Here is a 26,632-nt window from a genome sequence, read left to right as displayed (position 1 = left end):
ACCCTATCTGCCAGGGCCCGGCCAGCAGCGGGCCCAGAATAGCAGCGCTGCCCTGCAGTCAGCATGGAGCAGCTCCCCGGCCCCGCTGCTCCGCAGGTACCCCCGGGACGGGCGGGGGGCACGGCCGGGAAGGCACCGCCTGGGGACCGGCCACAGCGGGTGGGGGGCACCTGGGGGGCTGCTGGCACCTTCCCATGGCCAGGCAAGGGTACGGAGCAGGGCACGAGCTGCCTGCTTGCCCCGGTGCTGCCAGCCCCAGGGAATGGTTGGGGTGGGGGGCGTTTGTATAGGGTCACCTCCCCGCCGGGGATAGCTGTGGTGTCCTTAGGGAGCAGCCCACGCAGCTTTGTTATGGTAGGGTGGCATGTAAACATTGGCTCTGCCGCTGGCCCTGCCCGCGGTGCGTGCTGCTTTGTTATTGTAGGGTCTCCCAGGGGATTAGGGGGGGACGTGGGGCCAGGCGGCCCATCCTGCTCGCCCCCCTTCCAGCTTGGAGCTGCCCCTTTGTTATTGTAGGGCTGCCCCTTTGTTATTGTAGGGTCTCCTGGCACGGAGACCCTCCGATACCTGCAGGCTCCCAGCATCGGAGGAAGCCGGAGCAGGATTTACACCTTGGGGGCCGGGGCAGGGCTGCCACGGCACGGGGAGCACCCGCATGGCCCCGCATCCCCTGCCCTCCCCGGGGACCCCCGCTGCCCCCCCAAAAGGGGCTGTGCTGTCCGGGTGCCCCCCACCTGCACCCTGGGGTGGGGGCGAGGCTGGGCAGGGTGCTGCTGACCCCCCCAATCTCTCTGTGCCCCCTCAGATGGCGCTGCTGGATGCCACCGCCCGCCCCGAGGACGAAGGTGGGTGTCTGGGGGGGGGTCTGCTGGCCCCAAGGGGTCTGGGGGCACCGGGACCTGGCAGCAGGGCTCAGAGCCAGGGCAGGTTTGCCCCTAGGGTTCCCGGAGGTCCCCAGGGAGGAGGAGGAGGAGGAAGAGGAGGAGGAGGAGGAGGACGGGCGGAGGAGCCCCAGGCCCGTCACCTTCACGCTGGGCCCTGAGGTGCTGGGGCTGGGCCCCGAGGGGGATTTCCAGACCCCCGACGCCGAGGTCTACATGCACTTCTTGCGGAGCCACTGCTGCTACGACGCCGTCCCCACCAGCTGCAAGCTCGTCGTCTTCGACACCAGCCTGGAGGTGAGGCCACGGGGGACCAGTGAGGGGACAGCCCGGGGTGTAGGGGGAGGTATCGGGGACCCCCTGACCCCAATTCCCTCCCCGCTCTGCTGCCAGATCAAGAAGGCTTTTGTGGCGCTGGTGGCCAACGGGGTGCGCGCCGCCCCGCTGTGGGACAGCAAGACTCAGAGCTTCGTGGGTGAGTGCCGGGAGCCCCGGGGTGCTGCCGGGCCCGCTGCGGGGTGCGGGCAGCACGGCCAGCCCCCCGTGTCTCCGCAGGGATGCTCACCATCACCGACTTCATCAACATCCTCCACCGCTACTACCGCTCGCCCCTGGTGAGTGCCACGGGGTTGGGCACGGGGCAGGGCAGGGGGTGGCCGCTGCTTCTCCCGCTCCCCAGCTGCGTGGGCAGCCCAGGAGCTGCCCTGGAGCATCCCAGGGATTGGTGTCGCTTTGGGGCACCAAAAGGGTCCCCATGATGTGTCCCCATGGGCTGGGATGCTGGGGAAAGGGGTAGCCCCCCAAAACCCCCCCACACCCGGCTGGGTCCCCCTGACTGGGGCTTTTCCCTGCCCTCAGGTTCAGATCTACGAGGTGGAGGAGCACAAGATTGAGACGTGGAGAGGTAAAAGGGGGAGGTGACGGGGGGTGTCCGGGCTGGGGGCGGCGTGGAGGTGGCTCTGGGGGTGTGGGGCCCCGCTCCCACCGCTCTCCCTCCGCAGAGGTGTACCTGCAGGGCTCCTTCAAGCCGCTGGTCTACATCTCACCGAGCAATAGGTGAGCGGGGGAGAGCCGCTGGGACCCCCACCCGGCTGCCCTCGATGCAGCCCTGCTCCCCATGGGGAGGTGCCGGGGGGGCTTCCAGGCACAGCCGTGTCCCCCCGCGCCGTCCCCTGCAGCCTCTTCGACGCCGTCTACTCCCTGATCAAGCACAAGATCCACCGCCTGCCCGTCATCGAGCCCACCTCGGGCAACGTCCTGCACATCCTGACGCACAAACGCATCCTCAAGTTCCTCCACATCTTCGTGAGTGCAGGGGGGGGCAGCGGGCACAGGGGGGGCGCAGGGTGCGCGCGCTGCTCTCCGGGGTCGCGTAGCGCGTACACGCACGTGTGCCCTGCCCCAAAGCAGGGCTCCACCATCCCCAAGCCGCGCTTCCTGAAGAAAACGGTGCAGGAGCTGTGCGTCGGCACCTTCCGCGACGTGGCCGTGGTGCCCGAGACCGCCCCCATCTACACGGCCCTGGAGATCTTCGTGGACCGCCGCGTCTCCGCGCTGCCCGTCATCAACGCCGCCGGTACGCGGGGTGGAGAGCCCCCTGCTCACCCCCTCTGCGGTGCCTCCTGCCCCAAAACCCCCTCCTGAGCCCCCCTGCTCTGTCTCCTCGCAGGGCAGGTGGTCGGGCTCTACTCCAGGTTCGATGTCATTGTGAGTACCGGGCGGGCTTGCACGGCCGTGCGCCAGCGCGGTGGCACGAGCCTGCACGCGGGGACGGTGGGGACGTGCCAAAAAGCGGGCTGTGGGGGCACTCACACCCCGGCACCCATCCCACGTGCGGTGGCCACGTGTGCTGGCACCCCATGCACCCGGGCACCGCCTCTCCCGCAGCACCTGGCGGCCCAGAAGACCTACAACAACCTGGACATCAGCGTGCGCGAGGCGCTGCGGCAGCGCACCGTGTGCCTGGAGGGGGTCCTCACCTGCTACCCCCACGAGACCATGGAGGACATCATCGACCGCATCGCCAAGGAGCAGGTGAGCGCCCGGGCAGCGTCCCTGCTGCCCGCCAGCCCCCTCCCTGCCTTCTGTCCCCCTCCCCACACACACACACACCCCGTGACGCTCTGCCCGTGCCCGCAGGTCCATCGCCTGGTTCTGGTGGACGAGAACCAGTACCCGCGGGGCATCGTCTCCCTCTCCGACATCCTCCAGGCCCTGGTGCTCACTCCCGCAGGTATCGATGCTCTTAACTCTTAGCCCACGACGCTCCATCTTCCTCCATTCGCACCCTCCATTTCTCTCCACTTCAGGTAGGCGCTGCCCTCCCCCGCCACTGCGTGCCTGCCCCCTCCCCACCGCTGGGTCCCTGTCACCGCACACACCCCACTGAGGCACTTTTTGGGTCGGGAATGGGTTTGGGATGCCCCCACACCCGGTCCCAGCAGCACCCAGTTGCCCCGTGCAGGCAGGGTGCTAAACACACCAGGCTTGGGACCTCCCCAGCACGGTGCTTTCCCCGTCCCCTTGCAAGTCCCCGCTGTCCTCTGCACTGTCCCCATGTCCCCTGTGCCATCCCCATGCCCTGTGGCCACCGGGGCAGGACAGAGTGCCATGCCATAGGGTGCCCAGCCCTGCACCAGCGCCTGCTGGGGTTATGGGGTTATGGCCTTGTGCCCTCTCTCACCCCACAGGCATCGACTGAAGACACCGGGGACGTGCCGCCGCCGCCTCGTCCCACTCGGGGCCTCTTGCTTGGCCCGGCCCAGGCACTGGCGGGGCCGTGGAAGGAGGCTCAGGCCCCGAGGGGCTCTCCGTACGGGGGTGCTGCCCACCCGCCCCGCTCCTGGGACTCGTCTTGAGCCCGGGGCCAGCTCCCTCCAGCCTCGCGGAGGACCAAGGGCGAGCACGTGGGGCTGCCTGACGGGCACCGTGCCGTGAAGGGCTGCGCAGCCGGGTGCAGGGACCCTCCTGGCCACCTCCAACCCGTCCCATCCCAAACTGCTGCCAGATCCGAGCGCTTCAGCCCCCCGTGAGCTGGGTCCTGCTGGGCTCGGGCGCAGGAGGGGGCACGGTGGTGGCGTGGCTCAGCTGCACGCACACAGCCTTGTTTATTGTAGGGTCTCCTAGGGCTGGAGCGCCCCGGCAGCGGTGCTTGCAAGGGGACCTTGCACACTATTTTTTTTGGGGGGGGTATTTATTTATGTGCCGGTCTGCTCAGCCTTGTTGGAATAAAGCTGCCTGCCCCAGGCACCGCGGGCGTCCTCGCCTGTCTGGGCACACAGCCTGGCACGGCTCCCCGGCGCTGGGGAGGGGGTGCTGGGGGGTGCCCATTTGGGGACAGCCACGGGTGGCACCTCTGCCCCCATGGGGACACCCTGAGGCACGCAGCTTGGTGGCCTTTGGGGACAGGGGGAGCTGAGCCCATCCTCCCCCCCTGCTGCCTCACCCTGCCCCTTCCCGTGCCCCCTTATCAGCATCTCCGGGGAGGAACAACTGATAGCGAGAGGTCCCGTGTGATGCACGCCCCCTGCGCTGGCTGGCACTGCCGGGGGGCACGGTGCCAGCCCCCTCCCCACGGTGGGGACCCGCTGCCAGCTGCAGTTTTACTCCCCGGGGCTGGCTCTGTCCCTCCCCAAAACCCCCCAAAACCCCGCTGGTGGCTCCATCCTGCCCCGCGAGGTGTGCGTGGGGGGGAAACTGAGGCACGGAGAAGGGGCTGGGGCCAAGGTCAGTTATTGAGACAGGACCCGGGCGTCCTGGCCCCAGGCACAGATCCACGCGCAGCGACACGATCACGGGACGAAGGAGACACCCCACGGCCGCCAGCCCCCTCCCTGCGCCCCCCGACCCCGGCAGGGAGAGCTCCTGGGTCCCCGCCGCAGCCCGGGGGGGCACGGGATGGAGCGGGACGGGGCTGGGGCTGGGGGTGGGGGGACCCCTGGCAGCGTGTGAAAGGCACAGCAAAGCCCCCAGCCTCCTGCTCAGGGGGCCCCCGGGCGAGCGATGAACTCCAGGTTGATGGGCTTGTCGGCCACCAGCACGATGCGGGACACGGACGTCACCTCCACGCCGCGGGGGTCCGGCCGCACCTCGAACGCTTGGATGATCTGGAGGGGGGAAAAAGGAGAGTGGCGGTGCCTCGAGACCCCCCCAAAACCACCCAGCACGGCCTGGGGGGGGCCCTACTCACCCTGGCGAGGGCCAGGTGCATCTCCAGCTCGGCGATGCGGCGGCCGACGCAGGCGCGGACCCCGTAGCCGAAGGGAATGGAGCTGAAGGGGTGGTGGGGGGAGCCGTAGCCCCGGAGCCAGCGCTGGGGGAGGAAGCGCTCGGGCTCGGGGAAGTAGGTCTCGTCGTGGGACATGGCGTAGTGCGCCAGGACGAAGAGGGTCTGCGGGGTGGGAAGGGGGTCAATGCCCCGCGGGGCACAGCGGGGTCCCCTCCCTGAGTGACCCCGACTCACGTTCTTGGGGAAGAGGTAGTCTCCGATGATGATGTCCTTCTCGTAAAAGACCCTGGCGTTGGTGGGGACCACGGGGTAGACCCTGGGCCGGGATGTGGGGAGAGTTGGTGCGGGAGCTGCTCCCACCTGAGCCCCAAGGTAGGGCCAGGAGGAACATCTCCCGCTGCCCGGCGGCTCCGTCCCACCCCGGGGAGGATGTGGGTGGGCCCCAGGGGGCTGCAACCCAGCTCTGCGCCCTGCCTGGCCGGTGTCCCCAGCACCAGCACCCCCAAAAGCCGTGAGGCTGTACCTCAGCGTCTCCTTGATGATGGCCCGGAGCATCGGCATCTTGGGGATGTCCTCGGCTTGAGGAAAGCGGTCCGGGGGCACGACGGCTTTCAGCTCCTGGTACAGGGTCTCCTGGATGCCTAAGTCCCGGGAGAGGTGGTACAGGGCCCACGACAGGGTGTTGGAGGTCTGGAGGAGCAGAGGGGAGGGAGGGAGATGGGGCTGGCACCAGAACACCCTCGCGGTGCAGCAGCGTGGCACCAGACAGCCCCGTGCGCAGGGAAAGCGGGAGGGAAACTGAGGCACAGAGCTGGGCGGGTGGCAGAAGGGAGCACAGGGGCTGCACCGACGGCTCCCTGAGCCCTTTGGGGCAGTGCGGGGCTGGCCCTCACCGTGTCCACACCGGCCAGCAGCAGCTCGGCCACGCTGCCGTAGACCTCGTCCAGGCTGAGCCTGCCGCTGGCCAGCAGGTAGCTCAGGTAGCCCGACACCTCCTTGCCCCTCTCCACCTGCCCCTCCAGCTCCTTCATCTTCCGATCAATCAGGTTCTTGCCTGCGGGGACAGAGGTGGCCACGGGGAGGTGACCCAGAGCGCACGGAGAGGCGGGCAGACCCCGGGTGGCCAAAAAGGAACGTGCCCTGGCCACACTCGGCAGCTCTCTTTGGGGGGGCTGCCCCCCTCGTGAGGGTCCTTGTGGGGTCTGACCCCATCCCCAGGGCTCACCGAAGGCAAAGATGGTGTCCCAGCTGTCCAGGTAGCGGTCCCAGTAGGGCAGCACCTTGCGGCTCCAGCGGGGCAGGACGGTGGCGAAGATGGAGTTCTTGAACATGAGGTTGATGGAGTCGATGAAGTGCTGCGTCTCGGCGGGGACCTGCTGCTTCAGGCACCCGATGCGGGTCTCGAAGAGGATATAGGAGATCCCTGCGGGAACAGACCGCATCCAGACCCCCGCGGGGACGCAGCGGGGTGGGGGCGAGGGCCGGGCCCCCCCCCTTTACCTTCCAGGGCGAAGCGATAGAGCAGGTTGGCCACGTCCCCCACCAGCACCCCCGAGGGGCTGCGGCTCCGCTCCTCGCGCAGCCGCACCATCAGGTCCGACACCACCTCGCCGATGGCGTCCGCGTACAGCAGCGCCTCCGAGGGCTTCAGCAGCCTCTTGTTGAGGACCTGGCGCAGGCGGTACCAGCGCTCCCCTTCCCTGCAAGGGGAGCCGGGCTCAGCCGGCGCCGTGCCAAATTCGCCCCGAGCCCTGCCAGGCTCTCCGCCCGCCGGCAAAGGGAGCGCTGGGAGCTCCTGCCCCGACCCCGCAGCACCCCGGGGCAAGGGGGCAGGGGGTTTGCTGCCCCGCAGGGCACGGCCAGGGCAGGACTCACTCGGTGAAGGGTCCGTAGGGCAGGCGCCGGGTGTCCCGGTGCTCCTTCCACAGGGCCATGTCGCTGCGCATCGGGTACTTGCCCTCCTGCCGCAGCAGCTGCTCCAGCACCACAGGGCTCCCGATGTTGATGTTCTGGTAGTGCCCGAAGGTCGACTTCCAGATGGGGCCGTAAATGCGCCGGGACATCAGCTGCGAGGCAGCAGAGCAAGGCAGGGTGAAGGGGGCGTCGGGGTGGGGGCAGCGCTCAGCACCGGGGCTGGATCAGTGCCCGGGCACAGGAGGCACCGACCCCCTGCAGGCACCTCCCTCAGCCATCCCAGGGATGCGTGGGGAGCCCGGCGGGTCTTTTAGGGTGGCACAGACCAGGAGGAGACAGCAGGGACAGGGACAGCTGCCACGCACTCGGGGCTTGGCCATCCATGCTCTGCTCGGGAGCGGGTCCTTGAACCCGGTGCCGATAAGGGGTGGTTAATGATCAGCACCGGGCTGCTCCCGGGGCAGGTGTCCAAGCGCTGGGGCCACACGTGGCCTTGGGCTCCCGTACCACCCAGGGGACATCCACCAGCATCAGCCCCTTGCAAGCCACAGGGCCACTTCCAAAGGGCTCGTGGCACCTCGCCGGGCACCGCCACAGCCCCCGCAGAGCGGGACCAAGCCCAGGGGGCTGCGGGGACCCAGCAGGGAAGCCGTGGTCCCGGTTCCCCGTGGCTGCGGGGATGCACGTGGTACAATCTCCCTTGGTGACTGACTGCATCGCAGCCTGAGCCCGGATTCATCTGGATTCGTCACCGCGGGGAGACGTTCCTCGCGCGCGGTGGCAGGAGGAGGGGGAGGGACGGCCGCCCCGGTGCCGGTGCCGCAGGCGTGGTGCACCCTGAGAACACGGGGCTGCGGGTGGCTGCACCCTGGGTCGAAGCCTGCTGCCAGGACCATGCCAGCTCATGGCCAGGACCCGGCACGGCTCGGGCCTTGGAGCGCAGGGCTGGGAGAAGCTGCTGGGATCAGGGGAAGGCACCTCCGGAGCTGTCTGCAAAGCTGGGCCACGCTCAGAGCCCCAGGGGAGCAGCAGGGACCTGTGCCTGCTCTCCCCGAGCCCCTGCTCCCCTGCCCATTGCTCCACGGTGCCAGGAGGCCTGATCCTGCACTCTCCTCCCAGCCGTGGCGGGTCGGAGCTCCAGGGTGCTGGAGGCTGCCCGCCTGGCTCCTGGCCAGCCAAGCCCATGGCTTGCTTCATCCGACGTATGAGGAAGTGCCGACAGAAGGAAACAAACAGCTGCCTGCTCCTCCCCTGCATCCCCGGGCACCACATGCCCCCGCATCTGCCCCCCAAACTGCTGCTCGCTGCAGCTGGAGCTGGCCGGGGGTGCCGGGACCCTGCGAGCAGCCCCTGGCCCTCGGGGGGAAGCCAAGGCACGCGTGGCCCTGCCCGGCTCGGGCACTCCGAGGCAGCCGGTGGGCTCTTCTGGGTGCCACCCGCTTCTCCACCAGCCCCTCTGCGCGCTGCCCCCCCCAGCATCCCCCCACGGGTGCCGGGGCGCTCCCCACCCTGTCACTCGCGGGCTCACCCCCACGCGGGCACCCAGCTCGCCGCGACCCCATCCCCACCACCCATCCCCAAACCCCCCCCAGCTCATCGTGCCACCCTCCCCACCTCCCTCTCACCCTCGGGGACCCGCAGCCAGCCCCCCCCCTCCCACACGGGGGGCATCCCGCATCCCCCGGGCCGGCCAAACCGCGCGCGCCCCGGGCACCTGGAGCCGGTGTGTGTGCAGCAGGTAGCCGCGCAGGAAGAGCCAGAAGAAAGTCCTGAGCAAACCCGGCCCCGGCAGCTCCGCGGGGCCCTTCAGCCGAGCCGGCCCCGCCGCCGCCGCCGCCGAGCTCCCGGCCCTGCGCGGCGGCCCCGGGCTGCGCGGAGGCGGCGGCGGCGGCGGCGAAGGGCGAGGGCGCAGGAGCAGCGGCAGCAGCGGCCGCCGAGCCCCGCCGCTCGGGCCCGCCATGCTCCGTCGGCAGCGCACGGGACGGGGCGGTGCGGGGAGGCACCGGGGGGCGGCGGGGGGCGGCACCGGGGGAGGCACCGGGGGGCGGCACGGGGGCGGCACCGGCAGCGGGGAGCGGGGAGCGGGCACCGGGAGCCGCTTGTGCGCGCCGGGAGCCGGGCACCGCGCACCGGGGGGGGTGCGTAAAGGCACCACCGTGGCCCCCGATCTGGCACCGGAGGCGCTGCGCCCCGGGCACCGTGCGGAGAGTGCCGGGTGATGGCACCGGGACCGGCACCGGGCACGGTGACACCTCGCCCATCGGTCCCTGTCCGTGCCCGGTCCCTGTCCCCGTTCTCTCTCCCTGTTTCTGTTCCTGCCCCATTTTTCTCCCCATCTTTCTCCCTGCCCTTGTCGCTCCCCGCCCCTGTGTGCCCCCCTCCGGTCCCCCCGAAGTGTCCCTTGGTGCAGCCGTGTGGTGTGGGAGGACCTGCTCCAGGCCACAGGGACAGTGCCAAAGGTGCTGGGAGGCTGCGCTGGGCTGGCACTCATCCCTCCCCTGGGGAAAGGGTTGGGGGCTCGGGGAGGGCGCAGCCACCCCACAAGGGAGCCGGATGGGGACACCCAGCGTGGCTGTGGCACCTTTTTAGGGACGACTTTGCTTTGTCACCGCGGCAGTGGGAGCGTGGCACCGGCTCCTGCCAGCCCACGGGCTGTCGCTGCTGCGGCGGTGCCCAGGACGCGTTCCCTCTGCCCGGCCTGGCGCTGCCACCGGGTTTGGGGGCTCTGCTCTGTCCGCAGCGGGACCCCGTGCCGTGCTGGGCCGCCCCACTGCTGATCATCGACCGCCCTTATCAGGTCAAAGTCCTGGACGGGCACATTTTGTCCCCAGGGCAGGCAGACACCTGAGAGCCCCGGGGGTGGCAGTGTCCCTTGTCCCCCTCGGGGACGAGAGCTACCCCAGGCTGGGCTCCAGGTGCTCGACGTGCCCTGCAGCAGCGGGGCCGGGGCTGGGTGGTCCCGGGGGGCTGTGGGGGCGCTGGGCAGGGGCCCCCGTGAGCCAGCAGACACCCGGCAGAGCCGGGGCGCACAAGTGTGAGCGCCTGCCGCCATCTCATGGCTGCGCGCAGCCTGTGCTGCCCAGCCTGGGCGCACACCCCCGGCACCACGGGGGGGTTTCCAGCCCGGGCTGCGCCCCCCCAGGGCCTCGCCCGTGTCCCCTTGCTGGGGAGTGCTTTTTGGCCCCCTTCTTTCCCTTGGCTAACGCCAGCTGGGGGACCCCAACCGCTGGGGCTGGCTGCTGGGGGGGTGTTCAGAGCCAAGACACGTCCCGGGGGGGGCTTGCTGGTGGGGCTGGGGGCTTCCCCGGGGTGGAAGGAGGCTGCTGAATCCACAGCTCTGCCCCTGTCCCTGCGGGGTGTTCCTGCAGCACGCCCAGCTCCTGGGGTCCCTGCAGAGCTGTTGTCCTGCAAACTGGGGGGGCTCGGGTGCCGGGCACCCCGCAGGAGCTCTTGGTGCTCCCCGTCCCCGCAGCGGGGAGCTGCTGACGGGAAACGGCCCCCGCGGGACCCCAAAGGGCAGGGGGCGACCTCGTGGGGTCTGACAGAGCCCCTGTCCCCAAATCCGGCCCAGCCGAGGGGGACCCCGGCGCCCGGCTCCTTCTCGCCGCAGCCGCTAGGCTGTGCTCCCTCCTCTCCCACCGCGGGGAGCCGCCGGGCACCGGCAGCGCCGCCGAGCCCCGTGCCCTGCCCGCATCAGGATGCGGCCCCGCAGCCCCGGGGGGGTCCCCGCTTGAGCCCCCAGCAGCCCTGGGTGGCGGCACCCAAGGGTGCTCCTCCAGCTCCCCCTCTCCAGCCCGGTATTGCCCCGGTTTCCCAGCCCCGGGGGCCGGTGGCAGGGGGGGGGCGCGCATTGAGTCACCCGGGGGGGAGCAGGCGGAGGGGACAGCGAGAGGCCCGAGGCCACGGGGATGGCTGCCAGGGCTGCGGGGGCTGTGGGGGTGGGCGTGCGGGAAGGAGGGGGGTCGGGTGAGTCAGGCTGCGCCGTCGGCGGCCTGGCGGGGACTTCCAAAAGGAAGTGGCTGGGCCATGACACATCCCCAGCCGGAGGGTGCCGCAGGGGTCCTGGGGCTTCTCCAGCTCCAGGGACAGCTCAGCGGCTGCCGCAGGGGGCCCTCGTCTCGCTGGGGTGGGCAGGGGGCTGCAGCGGGGGTCGTGCTGGTGGGGATGGCGTAGTGGGGTGTCCCTGCACCGGGGATCGATCCCGGCGGGCAGGGCAGAGGCAGCAGAGCGTTCATCCATGGGGACGCAGAGATGGGGGTGGCCACGGGCCATCCTTCCCCACGCTGGATGGGACCTGTGGGTGCAGGGACAGGCGCCGTGGGACCCCTGCCCCGCTCTGTCCCCCTGACCCAGCCACCAGCTGCTGCTCGCAACGCGGTGGGTCCTGGCCGCCGGGGCAGAGGGACAGCTCTCCTTACGTGACTTGCGCAGAGTCACCCAGGAGCTGGAAACTTTTCCCAGGGCTGCATCCGCCTCACCCCCTTTTGCTGTCCCCGAGCTGGGAGCGGGCTGTCCCCCTGGGAGGGCATCCCCTGAGTCACCCCAGGAGAGCCCAGGCTGTGAGAAGGCTGCGCATGGGGTCCCCGTAACTGCTCTGCCGTCACGCCAGCCGTGCGTCACCGCGCTGACACCGCCTGAGTCACGGGCTGTGCCGGGGTCAGCGGGGCTGCACAGCTGGCTGGGGGGACACGGGGAGATCCAGGAGGACCGGGACACGTCCCAGGTCTGCAGTCAGCTGCTGTCCCCCCTCATCGAGTGCCCAAGCAGGGCCCTCTCGCCCCTCTCCCTAAGGAACCCGTTCCCGTGGAGAGGCAGGACAGCCCCATCCCGACCAAGGGGACAGCACAAGGCTTTGGAAACAAGCCTCAAATCAAGCACCACGATAGCCCCAGCATGCAGGGCTCAGCTCCCAGCAGCCAGCTCTGGTGCCCTGGGGGCCCCGGGGTGCCAGGACCTTGCCCCGAGGCCGTGGGGCCGGAGGCTGGGGCAGCCCTGGGGCTGCCGGCCGGGCGCGCAGGCAGGCTGTTATCAGGGAGACGGGAGGCAGCCCGGGCTGCTCTCAAGTGGGCCAGGCTGATTAGTGCCTTCAAGTGCCTACAGAGTTATTCTAAGTCAAGTAGGCGCGAAGGGAGCCGACCTCACCAGCCTGGGACCGGCGTCGGGCGAGGGAGGGCTGGGACCTGGCCGACCCCATCGCCTTGCTCCCCGCGGCCCCAAGCAGCCCTGCGTGGCGAGGGGGTGCTCCCCTGCTCCGGCCGCCCCTCTCCATCCCTTCCTCCCGCTGCAAAAGGCTGTTTGCTCCAGCCCCAAAGCAAACCTGATTTTATCTCCCGGCTGCAGTTCCCTTGGCCGTGGGCCACGGCCGATGCCTCCTACGCAGCACTTGCGGAGCCCATTGGGGGACCCGCGCACAGAGCGGGCTGTGTACGCCGCCACATGACATCATGTTTACGGCCCGCGGGGGCCCAAGGACACCCCCTCCCTGCTCCCAGCCCCCCCGAGCCCTGCGTGTCCATCCCAGCCCGCAGCTGCACAGCATCCCGTGCTCCCTGCACCGGGCAGTACGGCGCAGGGGGAGCTGGGGGGAGCGGGGCCGACCCCGGCATCATTCCTGCCTTGGGGGGTGCTTTCGGATCTGCTGGTCTCCCCCCCCCCAGCCTCGGTTTCCCCTCTGGAGTGTGGATGCCGTGCTAGCGCTGAGTGTGGGCTGCTGCGGCGGCACGAGGTCAGGCCCTCAAGCTGTTGCTCCGAGGGAAAGGCAAATCTTCTCCCCTTGGGACATGGATGTTCCCGGCTCTCCCAGGACAGAGCTGGTCTTGCGTGAAACTGAGGCTGTCGGGAAAGAGCAACGGCATCCAGAGCCACGGGGGCTCGCTGTGGAGTGCTAGGGCCATCCATCCTTCCTGCTGTCCGTCTGTCTCTCCATCCATCCATCCATCCATCCATCCATCCATCCATCCATCCATCCATCCATCCATCCATCCATCCATCTTCCCATCCATCCTCACACCTATCTATCCACCCCTTCAGCTAGCCTTCCCCCCATCCATCCGTCCGTCCGTCCGTCCATCCATCACTGTGCTGTCAGTGCTGCTGTCCCCCCTCGGGGCCCAGCTGCTGTCACCTCTCCGGTGCGGGGCTCCCCGAGGCCAGCGATGAAGAGCTGGGAACCGCTCGCACCCCGATGCTGGGGACCTTTTGGGGTCCCCCACGGCCACACCAGGAGGCTGCGAGGTTCTCCGTGCCCACGGGTGCCCAGAGTGGGGCCCCGGGGGCGCAGCGTGCTCGGGTGCAGGACACGCTGGCCATGAGGAGCACCACGGGCAGGGGGTGCAGAGGGGATTCCCGGGGCTGTGCCCACCATCTCCCAGTGCTGGCTATGGGGCCGGCCGTGGGGCAGGGGCTGAGGCAGCATGAGTGCTGTCCGGGGGGGGGGAAACCTGTCTAATTTAAGACGGGGCCCCGCGGTCGCTGTCAGTGGCGGGCGGCGCTCTGATCTGGGGACAGGTCCTCGTCAGCTCCGCTCGCCGCCCGCCGGCCCGACATGAAAGGGCTCTGTGCCCCGATAAGGCCCCAGCCGGGCGGCCCCGTGGTGGCAGCGCCACGGCTGATCCCGGGGGCAGCCCGCGGGGACCCCTCGCAGCCAGCCCATGGCCAAATTCCCCATCACCATGCGTCGGGGAGCTCAGTGCCCTGCTCGGTGCACCGAATGGTGCCCCCGTCCCCTCCGGCTCCCACGGGTGGCAGCGCCCCACGGGCTGGGGGCTGTCCCCACGCAGCCTCCCCCCCCTCCTCTGTTTTTCGCCAGCCCCTCCGTGCCGCGGATGGGGCCGGTGTTGACTTAATAAGCTCATTCTGCTCCCGCGGCGAGGCCGCAACCCGGGGGCTGGTGACATCACACGGCGCTGCCATGGGGACGCCGCGATGTCACCGGCACCGCGATGACCTCACGGCGGGAGCAAGGGGATGGGGCCAAGCCGGGCTGGATCACCGGGGTCCTGGGCGGCCAGGGAGGGGAGGGAAGCTGGGAAAGTATGCGGCCGCAGCGCGCCGCCGTGTTTGGCTTGGAAGTGGCCGCGCTTTCCCCGCAGCGGGGAGGGACGGTGCCCTTCCTCCCCCCAGCTTCCCCTCCCGCAGCCCCCACTTTGTGGCTGGGGGGGGATGGTGGGGGATTGGGGATCCCCAGATCCCCATCCCTGCGCTTTGGGGTGGGTGGAAGGGGCAGAGTGGGGTCGATGCGGGGAGGCTGCGTCCCCAGGCTGGACCCTAAAACGCCCCATAGCCATCTGTGCGCTTCCCTACAGCTGGTGGCAGGTCTGTCACTGCTGCTTGGGACCCCACAGCTGGTCGGGGGGGCAGCCAGACCCCCACATTTACTCTGCAGGAGCACAGGGGCGCCCGCATCTCCTTGGCACCCCCCCCCCCCCCATCATTAATTTCCATCAGTGGCCAAGCGGGGCCAGGGGTGGCCGAGGAACACGGCGCTTTCCCCTGATAGCAAAAATAAATACATTAAAATTCTTGCAGGAGGCAGAAGAATGCGGGACGGCAGGAAAAAATTGTTTTATAATTTGTAATAACACAAAAGCTGGAGGGGGGGCAGGGGGGAAGCCGTGAGAGGCGAGGGAAGGCAGAGGCAAAGGGCGGGGGAAGGCTGCGGTGTGGTGGCGGCGGGGACAGCCCTGGCTCAGCACCTCCACCGGGACCTCGTCCCCGAAGGATGTGGCCCGCGGGTCTCGTTGCAGAGGAGGAAGGAGCAGGGCTCTCAGCCCCAGCTCTCCGAGCTGCCCCCAGCAGCTCCGTGCCTCAGTTTCCCCTCGGATTTCCGCGTGGCTGGGGGACGAAGCGCAGCCCCCGCCGCACGCAGGTGCCGGCCTTTGCCCACCCCTCTCGGGGGGCTTCAGCACAGCCCCCACCCGCTTGGGCCACCTCTCACGAGCAAGCTGGGGGTGTTACAGCCCCCCCCGGCCCCCCAGCCCCACGAGGGGCCGCTTCCCCTGGCTGTGGCAGCGGGGACGTGACAAGGCGAGTCGCTGTGCGCCAGGCGCACCTGCTGCCGGGACGGGGCCCCCCCCTCCCTCCCTGCTCCCCTCTTGGGGCTGAAATCAAAGGGATTTTTCTGCCCGTAGGAAATCAGATAAAGGCTTCTCACCTTTGCGGTGCAGACAGAGGCGGCCACGGCGCTCGGGGCGGGGGGACAACAGGCACTTTCAACACGCCGGCGGATGAGCTGCGTGCTGCGGGCACGGTGTCACCCTGTCCCCAGCCCCCGCTGGGATGTCCCTTGCCCAGGAGCTGCCTGGTGCCGAGTGCCCCCTGTACCCAAGGCGGTGGGCGAGCCACGGGGCGGGGGGGATGGAGGCTGCTGGGTGAAAGCAGAAGCCCCCAGGGGTGATGCAGCAGCCCCGATGCAGCTCGGGGAAGGTCCCCGTGTCCCCATGCCAGGGTGAGGGCAGCTCGAGGCTGGTGGCAGTGCCACGGATGCCGAGCTGGAGGCCGGTGCCCGCGTGGGAGGGCAGGGTAGGAGCAGGTGGGTAGGAGGTGGTGGGAGTCTGTTCCCTCCCGCACCCACGGGGAGAGGAGAGCCGTGCCAAGCCGCAGAGAAAACCTGAGTCATTCGCCACCAAATGCTGCCGGTGGGAGCCAGCGTGCCCAGGTGAAGGGGAGGGGGATGCTGGGGCTGGGGAACCTCAGGGGAAGCCCAGGGGGGGTGAAAATTGGGGTGGCAGCCTGCGGGCACCCCCTCCTTCTGTCTCCTTCCCCGCTCTGCTCGCTCCTCACCCACCTGCCTGTGAGGAGGGGGGGGGTGCCGAGAGATGCTTGGGGGTGTCCCTTGGGCAGCGTCCCCCGCTGGGACACCCTGATGGGGTGCCGGGGAGCGGGGCAGAGCCCTTAATAAGGACACCAAGCAGAGGGCGGTGCGGGGATGCCACGCTCGGCCAAGGGACCCCCGGGGCCGTGCAGGTGGGCAGGTGGCGGGGGGGGGGACACGGTGAGGCAGGGCCGTGCCAAGCAAGGCGGCGGGGCCGGGCGAGCCGTGAGTGCTTCCCGGTGGCCGGAGGACGGCCGGAGCCGTGGCCGGAGCCGTGCCCGTGGCCGTGGCTGAGCGCGCAGGGCGCTGCGCTTGGCATCCCGGAGTCCCCCCGCCCGGCCCGCCCTGTCCGTCCCCCCGGGCTCCGGTTTCCCTGTCGGAGGCAGATGCTTTCGCAGCCCTGTCCCTCCTCCTCCTTCTGCGGAGCAGCCTCCTTCGCCGCGCTCCAGCCGCCCGGAGGTGCCTGCCCAGCCCAGCCCAGCCCAGCCCGGCCCGGCACGGCCCGGCCCGGCACGGCCCGGCCCCGGGCTGGCGGAGGGAGGCAGCGGGCACCCAGCCGCGGGGCCCCGGCCAGCCCCGCCGCCCTCCTCCTGGGGGCTCGGAGGGGGGCTCGGCTCTCCTCGCTGCCCCCCAGCCCCTGGCAGGATGTTGCCCCCCTCCCGGACCCAGCTGGGGCTCTTCTTCATCCTCCTCTGCCCCGCCAACATCATCGGGCTCTGGTGGTGAGTAAGGGCAGCCCGGGGGTGGGCGCGAGGTGGGCGACGGGGTCCCGAAGCCCTTTAGGGGTGCGCCCGGCTTGGGGACAGAGCCCCCGCACCCCTGACACCCCGACGGTGGGGACCGGGGGTCGCCGGGGCGGGGGGGCAGAGCCAGCTTTGGGGTGCACACAGGGTGGGTTCGGGCTCCCCCCGGGCACCCCAGCGTGCCGGAGACCGGTGGGGGGCAGAGGGCTAAGGGGGGGGAGGGATTGGGGTACGGGGCACCCCGATCCTACAGAAGGAGCTGCAGCCTCCCCGCCGCCCTACAAGCCCGCCGCCCGGCAGGGCTGTGTGCCTGTGGGGCGGGGAGGGGGAGCGGGGGCCTCCAGACCCCTCCAATAAGTCAACTTTAATTAAAAGCCCGAGGGTCCCCACGGCGTCCCCTCCCCGAGAGGTGCCCTGGCCGCGGCGGGGACAAAACCCCTGTTTGTAATGGTGCCTTCATCAAAGGCAGGGACAGTGCTCCGCAGGATCCCGGAGGGGGTGGGGGATTCATTACAGGCGCAGAGCCGGGACCCAGCCTTGGAAAGCCCAGGTATCTGTCGAAACATGAACTATTTAAATCTATTAAGAATTTCACCCGGCCTGTCTTTATCCGGTTTTAAGTGCTTAGATTCCAGCTCCCCGGCGTGCCGTCCGGGCTATCATTCATTATCTGCGGCTATTCGTCTCCACATTGTCACACTCTTTTGACCCCTAAAATAAAGCTCGCCGTAAGCCTTTCCCCTCCCGTTCCCCCGCCCGCCCGGCGCTGATTTATTCCCCGGCTCCATCCCCTTCTCCAGCCCGGGCTGCGGGGACGCGGGGCGACAAGGGGGGGGCCTGGCTGGGTACAAATCGCGCCCTCCCCGGGGCTGGGGTCGTGGGGAAGGGGTTAACGTGGCTCTGAGCGGGGTGGCCCCGCCGGGCAGGGTTTGTGCCGGGGATCCCTCGCTCCCCGCCGCTCGCCTCCGGACATCTGCGCCATCCCGGGGCGCGCTCCCTCCCGCTGGCTGCGAGCTGCGTTCTTTTTCCTTGGCTAATTCTCTTTGCGCACGCAAAGGCTGCCCCTTCGGCCGTCCCCGCTGTCCTCACCCCGGCCCCACCGACACCCACCCGCTGCTCCCCTCGTCCCCAAGCTCGCGGCCCGCACCCCAGCTGTGGGACGGCGGTGGCACAAGCCCCACGGAGCTCGCTTTGCCCTCGGTTTGGGGGCGGGTGGATGGGGCCAGCACGGGCAGGGCGCTCCGAGCCGCGTCTCACCCCACGCACGGGTCCCGCTAGTGCTGCGACTGTGCCCTGCGTGCGCTGGCAGCGCCGGCGTTGGGGAGATTAGAAGGATTTGGCAGGGGAGGGCAAGGGGTCAGACTTGTTTTTTCTTCCCTTAAAAAAAAAAAAAAAAGAAAGAGAAAAGGAACCTTTAATTTAAGAATAATAAGGCAGCTGCGAGCAGCGTGGCCGAGCGCGCCGGGCAGCGCAGGGGGGTCACCGGTGCGCACAGGGGGAGGCGAAGCCCACCAAAGGGATGTGGCGGGCTTCCCAGGATGGGGCAGGTGGCTGATTCACGAGCTGCTTCCCCTGGGGCAGAGCTTGGGTCTCCTGCCCGGCTGAGATCATCCAGGGAGCTCTCCTCATCTGGGGGAGAGCCCCGGCGCTGCCGGCCCTGGCAGCAGGCTCCGGGCAGGCACCTTCCCACGCACCTGCTGCCGTGACCCGGCCACCTCCCAGGAGGGGGCTGCGTCCTGGTGCAGCTGTGCCTGGGCTCCTGGAGCACCCAGGGGGTGGTGGCAGTGGCAGAGCCATCCCGCAGAGCCATCCCTTGCTGTCCCTGTCACCGGCACACGGGGATCTCGGTGCCGTGCCTTTGTTTCTCCGTCTGTGCGCACTCGCCTGGCTGCAAGGTGCCGCAGGGGCACCCGTGGGTGCTTATCCAAGGGGTGTGTTCCCCCCGGCAGGGAAGGAAGGGCTTCGTTCACCCTTCTCCCTGGCCCACCTGCGGGCGCAGTGCAGGAGCTGCCTGTTTGAGGTGCTTTTTGCCATCCTGGTGACAAAGGACCTGTGGGAGCGGGTGGCTGGTGGGTCCGTCTGCACTGACAGACAGGTGCTGGTTTGGTGCGGTGTCAGAGGAGGGATGTTCTGTGTCCCTGATGACTGAGAAAAAGCTTCTTTGCTGCAGCAGGGTGTCCCCAGGTAGGTCACTAGGGATCCAGGCACCCACATCCTCCACCCCCTGAGCCCCCGTGTTGGAGTTGAGGCAGAGGGACAGAGGGATGGGCACGTACCTTCCCGTGGCAGAAGGCAGTGCTGAGGGGGAAAATGGGCTGCTCACGTGCTGCAGGGCCCTTGGCTTGCACCAGGCTGCAGGGAATCAGCTCCCCTTGCTCACACCACCCCTGGAAAATCTGTTTCTTCCTCCTCCCTCCATTTTTTCATGTTCATCAGCCAGCTCCTCGTGTAACCATTCCTCCCTCAACAGGGCAGGTGGGGATGATTTGGGGCTCCCAGAACAGCAGGGACATGGGCAAACCTGGTGTCTTGGCAGCCCCGAGCACGTTCGGGGCAGGATTTGGGCTGAGATATTTTGTGGCCGTGTCCCTTGGACTGCTCAGGCACTGCATCATAGCCGGCTGTCCCTTGCCCCTCACACTGCCATGTGTCCCCATGCCCACCCTCTGTCCCATGTGCCCCACCGGCCTCCCCTTTTCCTCCACCACCCCAACCAGCACCCCCAGCACCACGAAGCACGGCCGAGCCTGTAAGGGCAGGCTGCTGGCTGGCATGCCCTTGGCTGAGCCGTGAGTCACCTGCCATCCCGCTGACCCACGCCCGCCACCCCACAGCCCCCAGGGTGCCCACGGGCTGTCCCGGGCATGCCCTGGCCCCGGCTGCCCTGGCACGGGAGCCCTGCCCCGTGGCACCCTCTGGGGCAGCCACGCTGGGGTTTCCAAAGGGAAAACGTCCCTGCCTAGCATGAAAATATTCAGCCTAGCGTGACCCCGCAGCCAGCAGGTCCCTGCCGTGCGAGAGCCTCCTCTCCAGAGATTTGCATCCCATCCCTGCCCCTGGTGCCCCGAGGAGGGCAGGGGAGGGGTGCCGCAGCTCTGCCATGCCCATGGGATTTCCAGCTCCCGTGATGCCCCCGGCGCCGCTCGGCAGCCAAGCCCTGGCTGTGCCCCCCAGGCTGGTGACTTGCTGCTTACTCAACCCGCCGTGCTCCTCCTGCTCGGCTTCCAGCACCCCCCAGCCCTCCCGGGTCAGTAACACAGCTCCAGGCACCCACGCGCATCCCCAGGGGAGGAGCCGGGCACTCGCAGGGCATCTGCGTGGGGAAGAAGGGAAGGTAGGCTGGGGAAAACCCACGTCCCCCCCTCACCCTGCTTGCACAGGAGATGGGCACGCTGCTGGGGTGAAGGTTGGGCTCCTGGCTGAGATTTCCTTGCAGGACGGCCCCTGGGCGTGAGCTGGGGGTTGGTGGTTGTGGCTCGGGAGGTGATGGAGCCGTGGGGTGGCAAGGTCTCTGCATCCCTGCGCTCACATCCTGCAGATCTCGCCTCTCCAAACAGGTGGAGAAACACCTCTGGGCTCAGGGGGGTGGCTGGGCACCCTTGGGTGCTGCGTCCCCGCAGCCCAAGGCATCCAGAGGCAGGGATGGAGACCTGGCTGCGAGGTGAGCCGTGCCTCTGCTCCCCCACAGCCGGGCCCCCCATTTTTCCAAGCAAGCTGCAGGAAATCACATCACCCTGCACGCTGAAACCCAAGGCATGGCCGGCAACCTCTGCTAGGGCACGCGGGCAGGGTGGCACCAGCCTGCTGGGCTGGGGACGTGGGTTTTAGGGGAAGGCTGGGGATCAGGGACGCCGAGCACATCGCTGGGGTGCAGCTGGGTTTCTCTGAAGCGAGCTGAGGCACGGCTGTGCGGGGGATTTAACCCGACCCAGGAGCAGGCGGCTCTAGCACCTGCGCCCTCCTCCAGGGCTGCCTCTCCCTGCTGCACAGCCCATCCCGTTTGGCCGTGCTGGAGCACAGGGCTCGCACCAGGAGCTGGCAGGGGTGCGGATTTATAGGGCAGCTCCAGGTCCTCTCCTCTGCCTCAGTTTCCCCTTTCCACGCTGGCGACCCGGCTCCATCACCAGGGCAGGGGGAGGAGTGCCCGGCGGCAGAGGTGGGGCACCTTAATTGTAGATGTGGGAGGCCTTGGAGCAGGACAAGCTCAGGCAGATCTGGGCCCCGCGCCGAAGCCCTTGCCAAAGCAGTAGCAGTTTGGCAGCATTTTTCTTGCCCTCGTCTCCCCCCCCCCTTTTCACGAGCTTCCCCCCCCCACCTCAACCCTACAAAGCAAAAACAGCTCTCGGGCTCCCGGCAGCCTCCCCTGGCGAGAAAGCAGAGCCCAGCGGAAATTAATATCGCGCGGGGCTTAAGGAGCCCACCCCACAGCCCGGCCGGGGTGGGGACCCCCGCGGTGCCGCCAGCCCCCAGCCCTCCGGGGCCGAGCTCTCCCCGTCCTGCCGGCCCCGTCTGATCCGGGGTGAGCCGCAGTTCAGCATTTGATCTGAGGGCCCGAGGGCTCGCGCATCGTTTTTATAACAAGTACAAAGAGTCCTCTCTTAATGAAAGTCCCGGCCCCGGCTCCCCTGCTTCCCCACCCTGCCCCATCCGCCAGCCAAGCGGCCCCGGCGCAGCCCGGCACGGAGGTGGCGATGCCCTTGAGGACGGCGTGGTTTGGGACACGGGGCAGGCTCCGTTTCCTGATCCAGCAGTGGTGTTGGGACGCTCTGGGCTGTTTCTGGCATCAGGGAGGGCATCGGGTCCCCCCGGTGCTTCCCCAGCTGCTCCCCAGTTTGCAGCGTGCCGTGCCAGCACGGGGATGCTGGGCTGTGGGGAAGAAACGAAGCTGCGAGCTCCCCTGCAGCGCTTTCCTCCGTTCCCCTGCGGGAGGCCACCTTTCCAGGCTCTGCGTCTCTTTAAGCCTTCAAACCCCCAGCCAAAGCATCAGGGCTCCTTTTCCAGGCCGAGAGGACACATCCTCCCAAACCCTGCCTCCCTCGCAGACGCATCCAGCAGGGCTGTTCCCGGCCCGGCCCCATTCCCGCTCATCCCAGGGGGAGCCCAGGGCGAGCAGCGAGCGATGGGTTAGCCTGGTCCAGGCTTGGCAGCCTGCCGTGGAGCAGGGGGAGCCTGGGAAGGGCTTCGAGCTGAAAATCCGGGGCTAGGAGGGGGCTCGTGGCTCCTGCAGCCTGGCATCCGCAGCCCGGTGTCCTGAGCACAGCCCCCCAGCTGAGCGAGAGGGAGAGAGAAAAGGAAACCCAGAGCGTACTTGCACACAGAGATTCATCTTGCGATTTTTCGAGCCCCTGGGGCTTGGCCAGACTATAAAGGCCTGTCTGGGTTTGGAAGCGGCGCTGCAGCTGGTGCTCGGCAGCGAGCGGGGCCGCCAGCAGCACAGGGCAGCCCTGCTGCTGCACCCGAAAACGTGGCCGGGGAACCTCTGCCTGGATCCCTCGGTGCCACGGATGGGACCTTGCTGGCCCTGCTGGCCCAGCCCAACATCCCTGGCACAGCACTGGGAGGCTGCTGGCACGCAGCTCGCAGCATCCCTGGGGCAAAGCAGCTCTGGTGTGCATGAGACCCCCCCAAAAAAATCCCTGCGTGCAGCCTTGGGATATCTGCGCTCTTCCCTTCACAGCCCTGGCGCACCCCAAACTGCTGGGGGCACACCGAGCCCGGTGAAGCACCTTGGGGCAGGCTGAATTCGGGCAGCCCCGGGCCACACGCCGTCTGCAGGCACTGCAGGATGGGCGGCGTGGGCAGGAGGCTGGCGGCACGCGGCGTGCCTGCCCTCTGCCTGCGGCACCGCTGCGCCAAGCGCCCGCCCCAGCACCGGGCAAAAGGCGTGGGGGAAGTACAGGAGGTTTCTGTAGCCAGCGGCGTGCCATCGTGCTCAGGCTTTGCCTCGCAGCCCGGAGAGGCAGCAGCTCTCTCCAGCTGTGCTGGAGCAGGAGCAGGAGCTCTGGCAGGGCCCCAGCCGGGACTTGCCCTCCCGCACCGGGATCGTCGGGGCTGATGCCGTGCGCATCCCTCCCTCACCTGCCCGCGGCCACGTTCCCCGGGGTGGGTGCCCGGGAAGGGGAGGCGAGCGTGGGAGCTGGGGAGGGAGCCTGGCCTGCAGCCCATGGGTTTTATCTCCAGAAAAGTCTCTGGGCTCATATCCCGTGGGGTGAAGCAGAGAGAAAGCCCTGAGCCAGGGAGGTGATGCCCGTGGGGTGCCAGGAGCAGCAACCACCCCGGGGCATCGTTCGTGCGGAGGAGCCAGGGCTGTGCCGGGTCGGTGCCAGAGCCGAGGAGCAGCACAGCATCTCTGCCACCCCACAGGGGACACCACCATCACCCCCAGGGCTGGCCAAGGTGCCTTGGGGTGTGCAGGATGCTCCTGGCACTGCCCCGTGGCCCCACAACATCCCCGGGAGCGGGTCTGGCCGTGCCCCCCTGGCTCGGGTGCTGGTTTTGCTCTGCTCCCTGTCCCTCCTGCAGGGCAGTGGGGAGCCCCCTGGTCATGGACCCCAACAGCATCTGCCGCAAGACGAAGCGGCTGGCGGGGAAGCAGGCGGAGCTGTGCCAGCTGGAGCCGGAGATCGTGCAGGAGGTGGCCAAGGGCACCAAGCTGGGCGTGCGGGAGTGCCAGTACCAATTCCGCTTCCGCCGCTGGAACTGCACCAGCCACAGCAAGTACTTCGGCAAGATCCTGCAGCAGGGTAAGGCCGCCTCTTCCCCTGCCTCGCTGCTCCCCCAAAAAGCACCCCGTGCACAGCTCTGTGTGCGTGCATGTGTGTGTGTGTGTGTGTGTGCGTGCGCAGAGGGGCTCGCTCGGTGCTCCTCCTGAGGTTTTACTGCCGGGACATGTCTCCCCGTGTTGTAATGAAGCAATTAGCGATGCTCCCAGACAGCGCGGGGCTTCACGCAGCCCAAGAATGCACCCTCGTCTGGCAGTGATTTACTGCTCCCCCCCCCGGGACCCCGCTGCGTGCAGGGGGGGAAGGGGCCTGGCGGGGAGGTGGCCCTGGGGAGCTGCCCCTCGCCCCGTGGGTGCCCGGAGCCTGCAGATCCCTCGGAGCAGGGTGGGCACCCTGACATCGCCCTGCACGCACTTCCCATGCCCGAAGGCCTTGGGGGGCAGGGGGTGGAGGGGATGCTAAGGGTCCTTCACTGTCAGCTCCCTGTGAAGGTCCTGGCACAAGCCCCGGTCTCCTTGGCCACCGCATCTCCCTGGCATGCACCAGAGGAGAGCAGGTACACCCTTCGGTCAGGGTGGCGGTGCCCCAAGGACAGCATTTTGCTGTTTTCCTCCTCCTTTCTGGAGGGACCGTCAAGGGCAGGGCACCTTGGGCACCCCACAGCTGCAGGCATCAGCCGAGAGCAAAGCTGTGCCCCCAGGGGGACAGGGCTCCCCGGGAAACCCTCCCCACAGCACCTTCCATCCACGGCGGGGTGGCTGGAGGCTGAGCTGCCTGCTGCTGGGGGCAGCCTCTCTCCCAGCGAGGATGCTGTGCTGACAACCTGAGAGCTCCTGAGGATGAGGGTGAAGGTGTACCCGTGCTCTCACACCTCTGTACGCACGGCTGTGGGCTCGGCACCCTGTGCTGCACGTGCGTGTGTGGCACGTCTCCAACGCACACACGTGTTGCACACGCCTGGGTCAGGATCTGTGTGGGGCAGGGCAGAGCAGTGGGGCAGGATCAACCCCTAAAACCTGCCACGGGGCTGAGGGAAGGGGATGCTCAGCCTCTCGCCTGGCATCAGGAGTGACCCCGGTGACCATCTTTGGCTCCAGCCCTGAGCATCTCCCCCAGCCCCTCCGTCCATGGGCTGCAGACACCCCCCGTCTGCCCTGCCCACCCCCATGCAGCCTGTGCAACCCTCAGTGCCCTGGTCACATCCTGGGTGTCACCACCCCGGGCCACCCCTGCCCTGGCACCCAGGGGCCCGCCTGGCACGGGAGGGGGGTGCGTGTGGGATCCCCCCGAGCAGGGCGCCGCGCCCCCACTGCCAGAATCCCCCGCTGGCTGCGGCTGCGAGCGGCAGGTCCGGGCAGGGGAAGGATGCTTGGAATTTGTGTCCCGGAGCAGAGAGAGACAGGAGCAAATACTAATAATAAATAATCCTGCAGGGTGGAGGCTGCGCCGGTGCAGGGAAAGGGGGGGGGGAGCAGGCATCGCCCCGTGGCAAAGTGGGTACAGGGGGGGAGAGCAGGCAGGACAGAGCGCGTGTGGCACCCGGGGTGTCCCTTGTGGCACAGCTCTGCTCCCCGGGTGCCACCAGGGAGGGCATTTTGCTGTCTGGGGGGACGTTGCAGGGTGCTGTGAGGACGCTGTTGGTACAAGGTGGGCACCCAGGCCTCCCTGCCTGCAGCCAGCCCTCCTTTTCAGGGCCCCATCCTTGGGTAGGTGTGAGTTTTGGTGTCCCACCGGCAGCCCCTAGGACCTGCTTTGGGGCGGGCGCATCACCAGGGAGCAGCACCAAGCAGAGGGGGAGATCCGAGCACCCACGGGCGCAGGCGAGGGGGTGCATTGCTTGCAGAGCCTTACCCAAAACTGACCCCACGTCCCGGCCCTGCTGTTCCCCTGCAGATATCCGCGAGACAGCCTTCGTGTATGCCATCACGGCGGCCGGCGTCAGCCACGCCATCACGCAGGCCTGCAGCATGGGCGAGCTGCTGCAGTGCGGCTGCGAGCTGACCCGCAGCCGGGCCCCCCCCTCGCCCACGGCGGGGCCGGGCACCGAGGGCACGGCCTGGGAGTGGGGGGGCTGCGGGGACGACGTGCAGTTCGGCTACGAGAAGTCCCAGCAGTTCATGGACGCCAAGAGCAAGAAAGGGAAAAACGACATCCGCGCCCTCATCGACCTGCACAACAACGAAGCCGGGCGCTTGGTAAGGCTCCCTGCGGGCAGGACGCAGCACCCCTGGGTGAAACACACCCCAGAACATTTCAGAGGCCGTTTGGAGGTGTTTCGGGAGCCCCTCATCCCCTCCTCAGCGTCCTCTCCAGGACCAGGGTGGCACGGATGGGCTGGGGATGCCGGGCAGGGGTGCTGGGAGGGGACTAGGAGGGGGCCAGGAGGGGGCCAGGAGGGGACCGGGAGGGGATGGGGGTCTCAGCACCGCTGTCTCCCCGCAGGCGGTGCGCAGCTACATGAGGACAGAGTGCAAATGCCACGGGCTGTCGGGCTCCTGCACCCTGCGGACCTGCTGGCGGAAGATGCCCCATTTCCGCGAGGTGGGGGACCGCCTGCTGGAGCGCTTCAACGGCGCCTTCAAGGTGATGGGGGGCAACGACGGCAAGACCCTCATCCCGGTGGGGGACAACATCAAGCCCCCCGACAAGCAGGACCTCATCTACTCGGCCGACTCGCCCGACTTCTGCTCGGCCAACCGCAAGACGGGCTCGCTGGGCACGCGGGGCCGCGTCTGCAACAGCACGGCCATGGACACGAGCGGCTGCGACCTGCTGTGCTGCGGCCGCGGGCACCGCGACGAGACCGTGGTGCTGGAGGAGAACTGCCTCTGCCGCTTCCACTGGTGCTGCGTGGTGCAGTGCCGCAAGTGCTCCGTCCGCCAGGAGCTCAGCCTCTGCGTCTGACGGCCTCCGCCGCCCCGCTGGTCCCTGCGGGGTGAGGACACTTCGGGGGACACCCCCTTGGGATTGTGCCGCGGGCGCGCTGCAGCACCAGGACACGGAGAGGTGACCCGGTGGGTCCCGGAGAGCAGCAGGCTGGGCTGGTGGAGGGGGAGCCCAGCTCTGCGTGCGGGATGCTCCCGCTGCCTGGGGATACTGCGGGGCTGCCCGGCGTCCCCACGGCCCCTCGGGGGGGCTGCGGGTGCAGAGCTTCCACTAATAAAGCTATTTAAAGCCGGAGTGCTCCAGCGCTTCCTGGGGAGGGCTGGGAAGCGCTGACGGCCATCCCCTCCCCTCCCACCAGCCGCCACGGTGACGAGCTGGGACTTTTTGGTGGCCCCTGTTCTTTTCTCTCCACTGTGGTCCCTGCCGCGGGGACCTGGCATAGCAAA

At 68.7% G+C, this 26,632-nt stretch overlaps 3 protein-coding genes across 9 annotated transcripts; 2 read left to right on the top strand and 1 right to left on the bottom strand.

Annotated features, from left to right (window-relative positions):
* The first annotated feature begins 58 nt into the window (after window positions 1–58).
* PRKAG3 (protein kinase AMP-activated non-catalytic subunit gamma 3) lies at window positions 59–4,446 on the top strand. 6 transcript variants are annotated; one of them, XM_084523369.1, is made up of 13 exons: window positions 59–96; window positions 806–845; window positions 928–1,178; window positions 1,275–1,356; window positions 1,437–1,495; window positions 1,740–1,785; window positions 1,883–1,937; window positions 2,060–2,186; window positions 2,292–2,457; window positions 2,551–2,588; window positions 2,769–2,915; window positions 3,021–3,190; window positions 3,572–4,446. In XM_084523369.1, exons 1-12 carry the CDS (start codon window positions 64–66, stop codon window positions 3,135–3,137), a joined length of 1,161 nt encoding a protein of 386 aa, XP_084379495.1. In that variant the 5' UTR covers window positions 59–63; the 3' UTR covers window positions 3,138–3,190; window positions 3,572–4,446. The 6 variants fall into 6 exon arrangements, with proteins under 6 accessions (XP_084379495.1, XP_084379493.1, XP_084379494.1 ...); XM_084523367.1 differs by having other exon boundaries at window positions 2,060–2,457; XM_084523368.1 differs by lacking the exon at window positions 59–96 and adding an exon at window positions 124–159 and having other exon boundaries at window positions 2,060–2,457.
* Window positions 4,447–4,597: 151 nt separating this feature from the next.
* CYP27A1 (cytochrome P450 family 27 subfamily A member 1) lies at window positions 4,598–9,008 on the bottom strand. The gene is made up of 9 exons (XM_084523363.1): window positions 8,738–9,008; window positions 6,985–7,175; window positions 6,610–6,809; window positions 6,335–6,532; window positions 6,003–6,163; window positions 5,633–5,799; window positions 5,344–5,425; window positions 5,071–5,271; window positions 4,598–4,987 (listed from the first exon to the last, which is right to left on the bottom strand). Exons 1-9 carry the CDS (start codon window positions 8,981–8,983, stop codon window positions 4,862–4,864), a joined length of 1,572 nt encoding a protein of 523 aa, XP_084379489.1. The 5' UTR covers window positions 8,984–9,008; the 3' UTR covers window positions 4,598–4,861.
* Window positions 9,009–16,110: 7,102 nt separating this feature from the next.
* WNT6 (Wnt family member 6) lies at window positions 16,111–26,480 on the top strand. Of its 2 annotated transcripts, none has more exons than XM_084523020.1 (4): window positions 16,111–16,557; window positions 23,106–23,321; window positions 25,194–25,495; window positions 25,743–26,480. In XM_084523020.1, the coding sequence occupies exons 2-4, from the start codon at window positions 23,123–23,125 to the stop codon at window positions 26,202–26,204; spliced, it is 963 nt and encodes a 320-aa protein (XP_084379146.1). In that variant the 5' UTR covers window positions 16,111–16,557; window positions 23,106–23,122; the 3' UTR covers window positions 26,205–26,480. The 2 variants fall into 2 exon arrangements, with proteins under 2 accessions (XP_084379146.1, XP_084379145.1); XM_084523019.1 differs by having other exon boundaries at window positions 16,349–16,557; window positions 23,101–23,321.
* Window positions 26,481–26,632: the final 152 nt, after the last annotated feature.

This window comes from Aythya ferina, assembly GCF_964211825.1.
Source record: "Aythya ferina genome assembly, chromosome: 6".
In the NCBI taxonomy this organism is placed as follows: Eukaryota; Metazoa; Chordata; class Aves; order Anseriformes; family Anatidae; genus Aythya; species Aythya ferina.
Note: the sequence above shows the minus strand (reverse complement) of the source record. Positions and strands in the feature narration are given on the sequence as shown.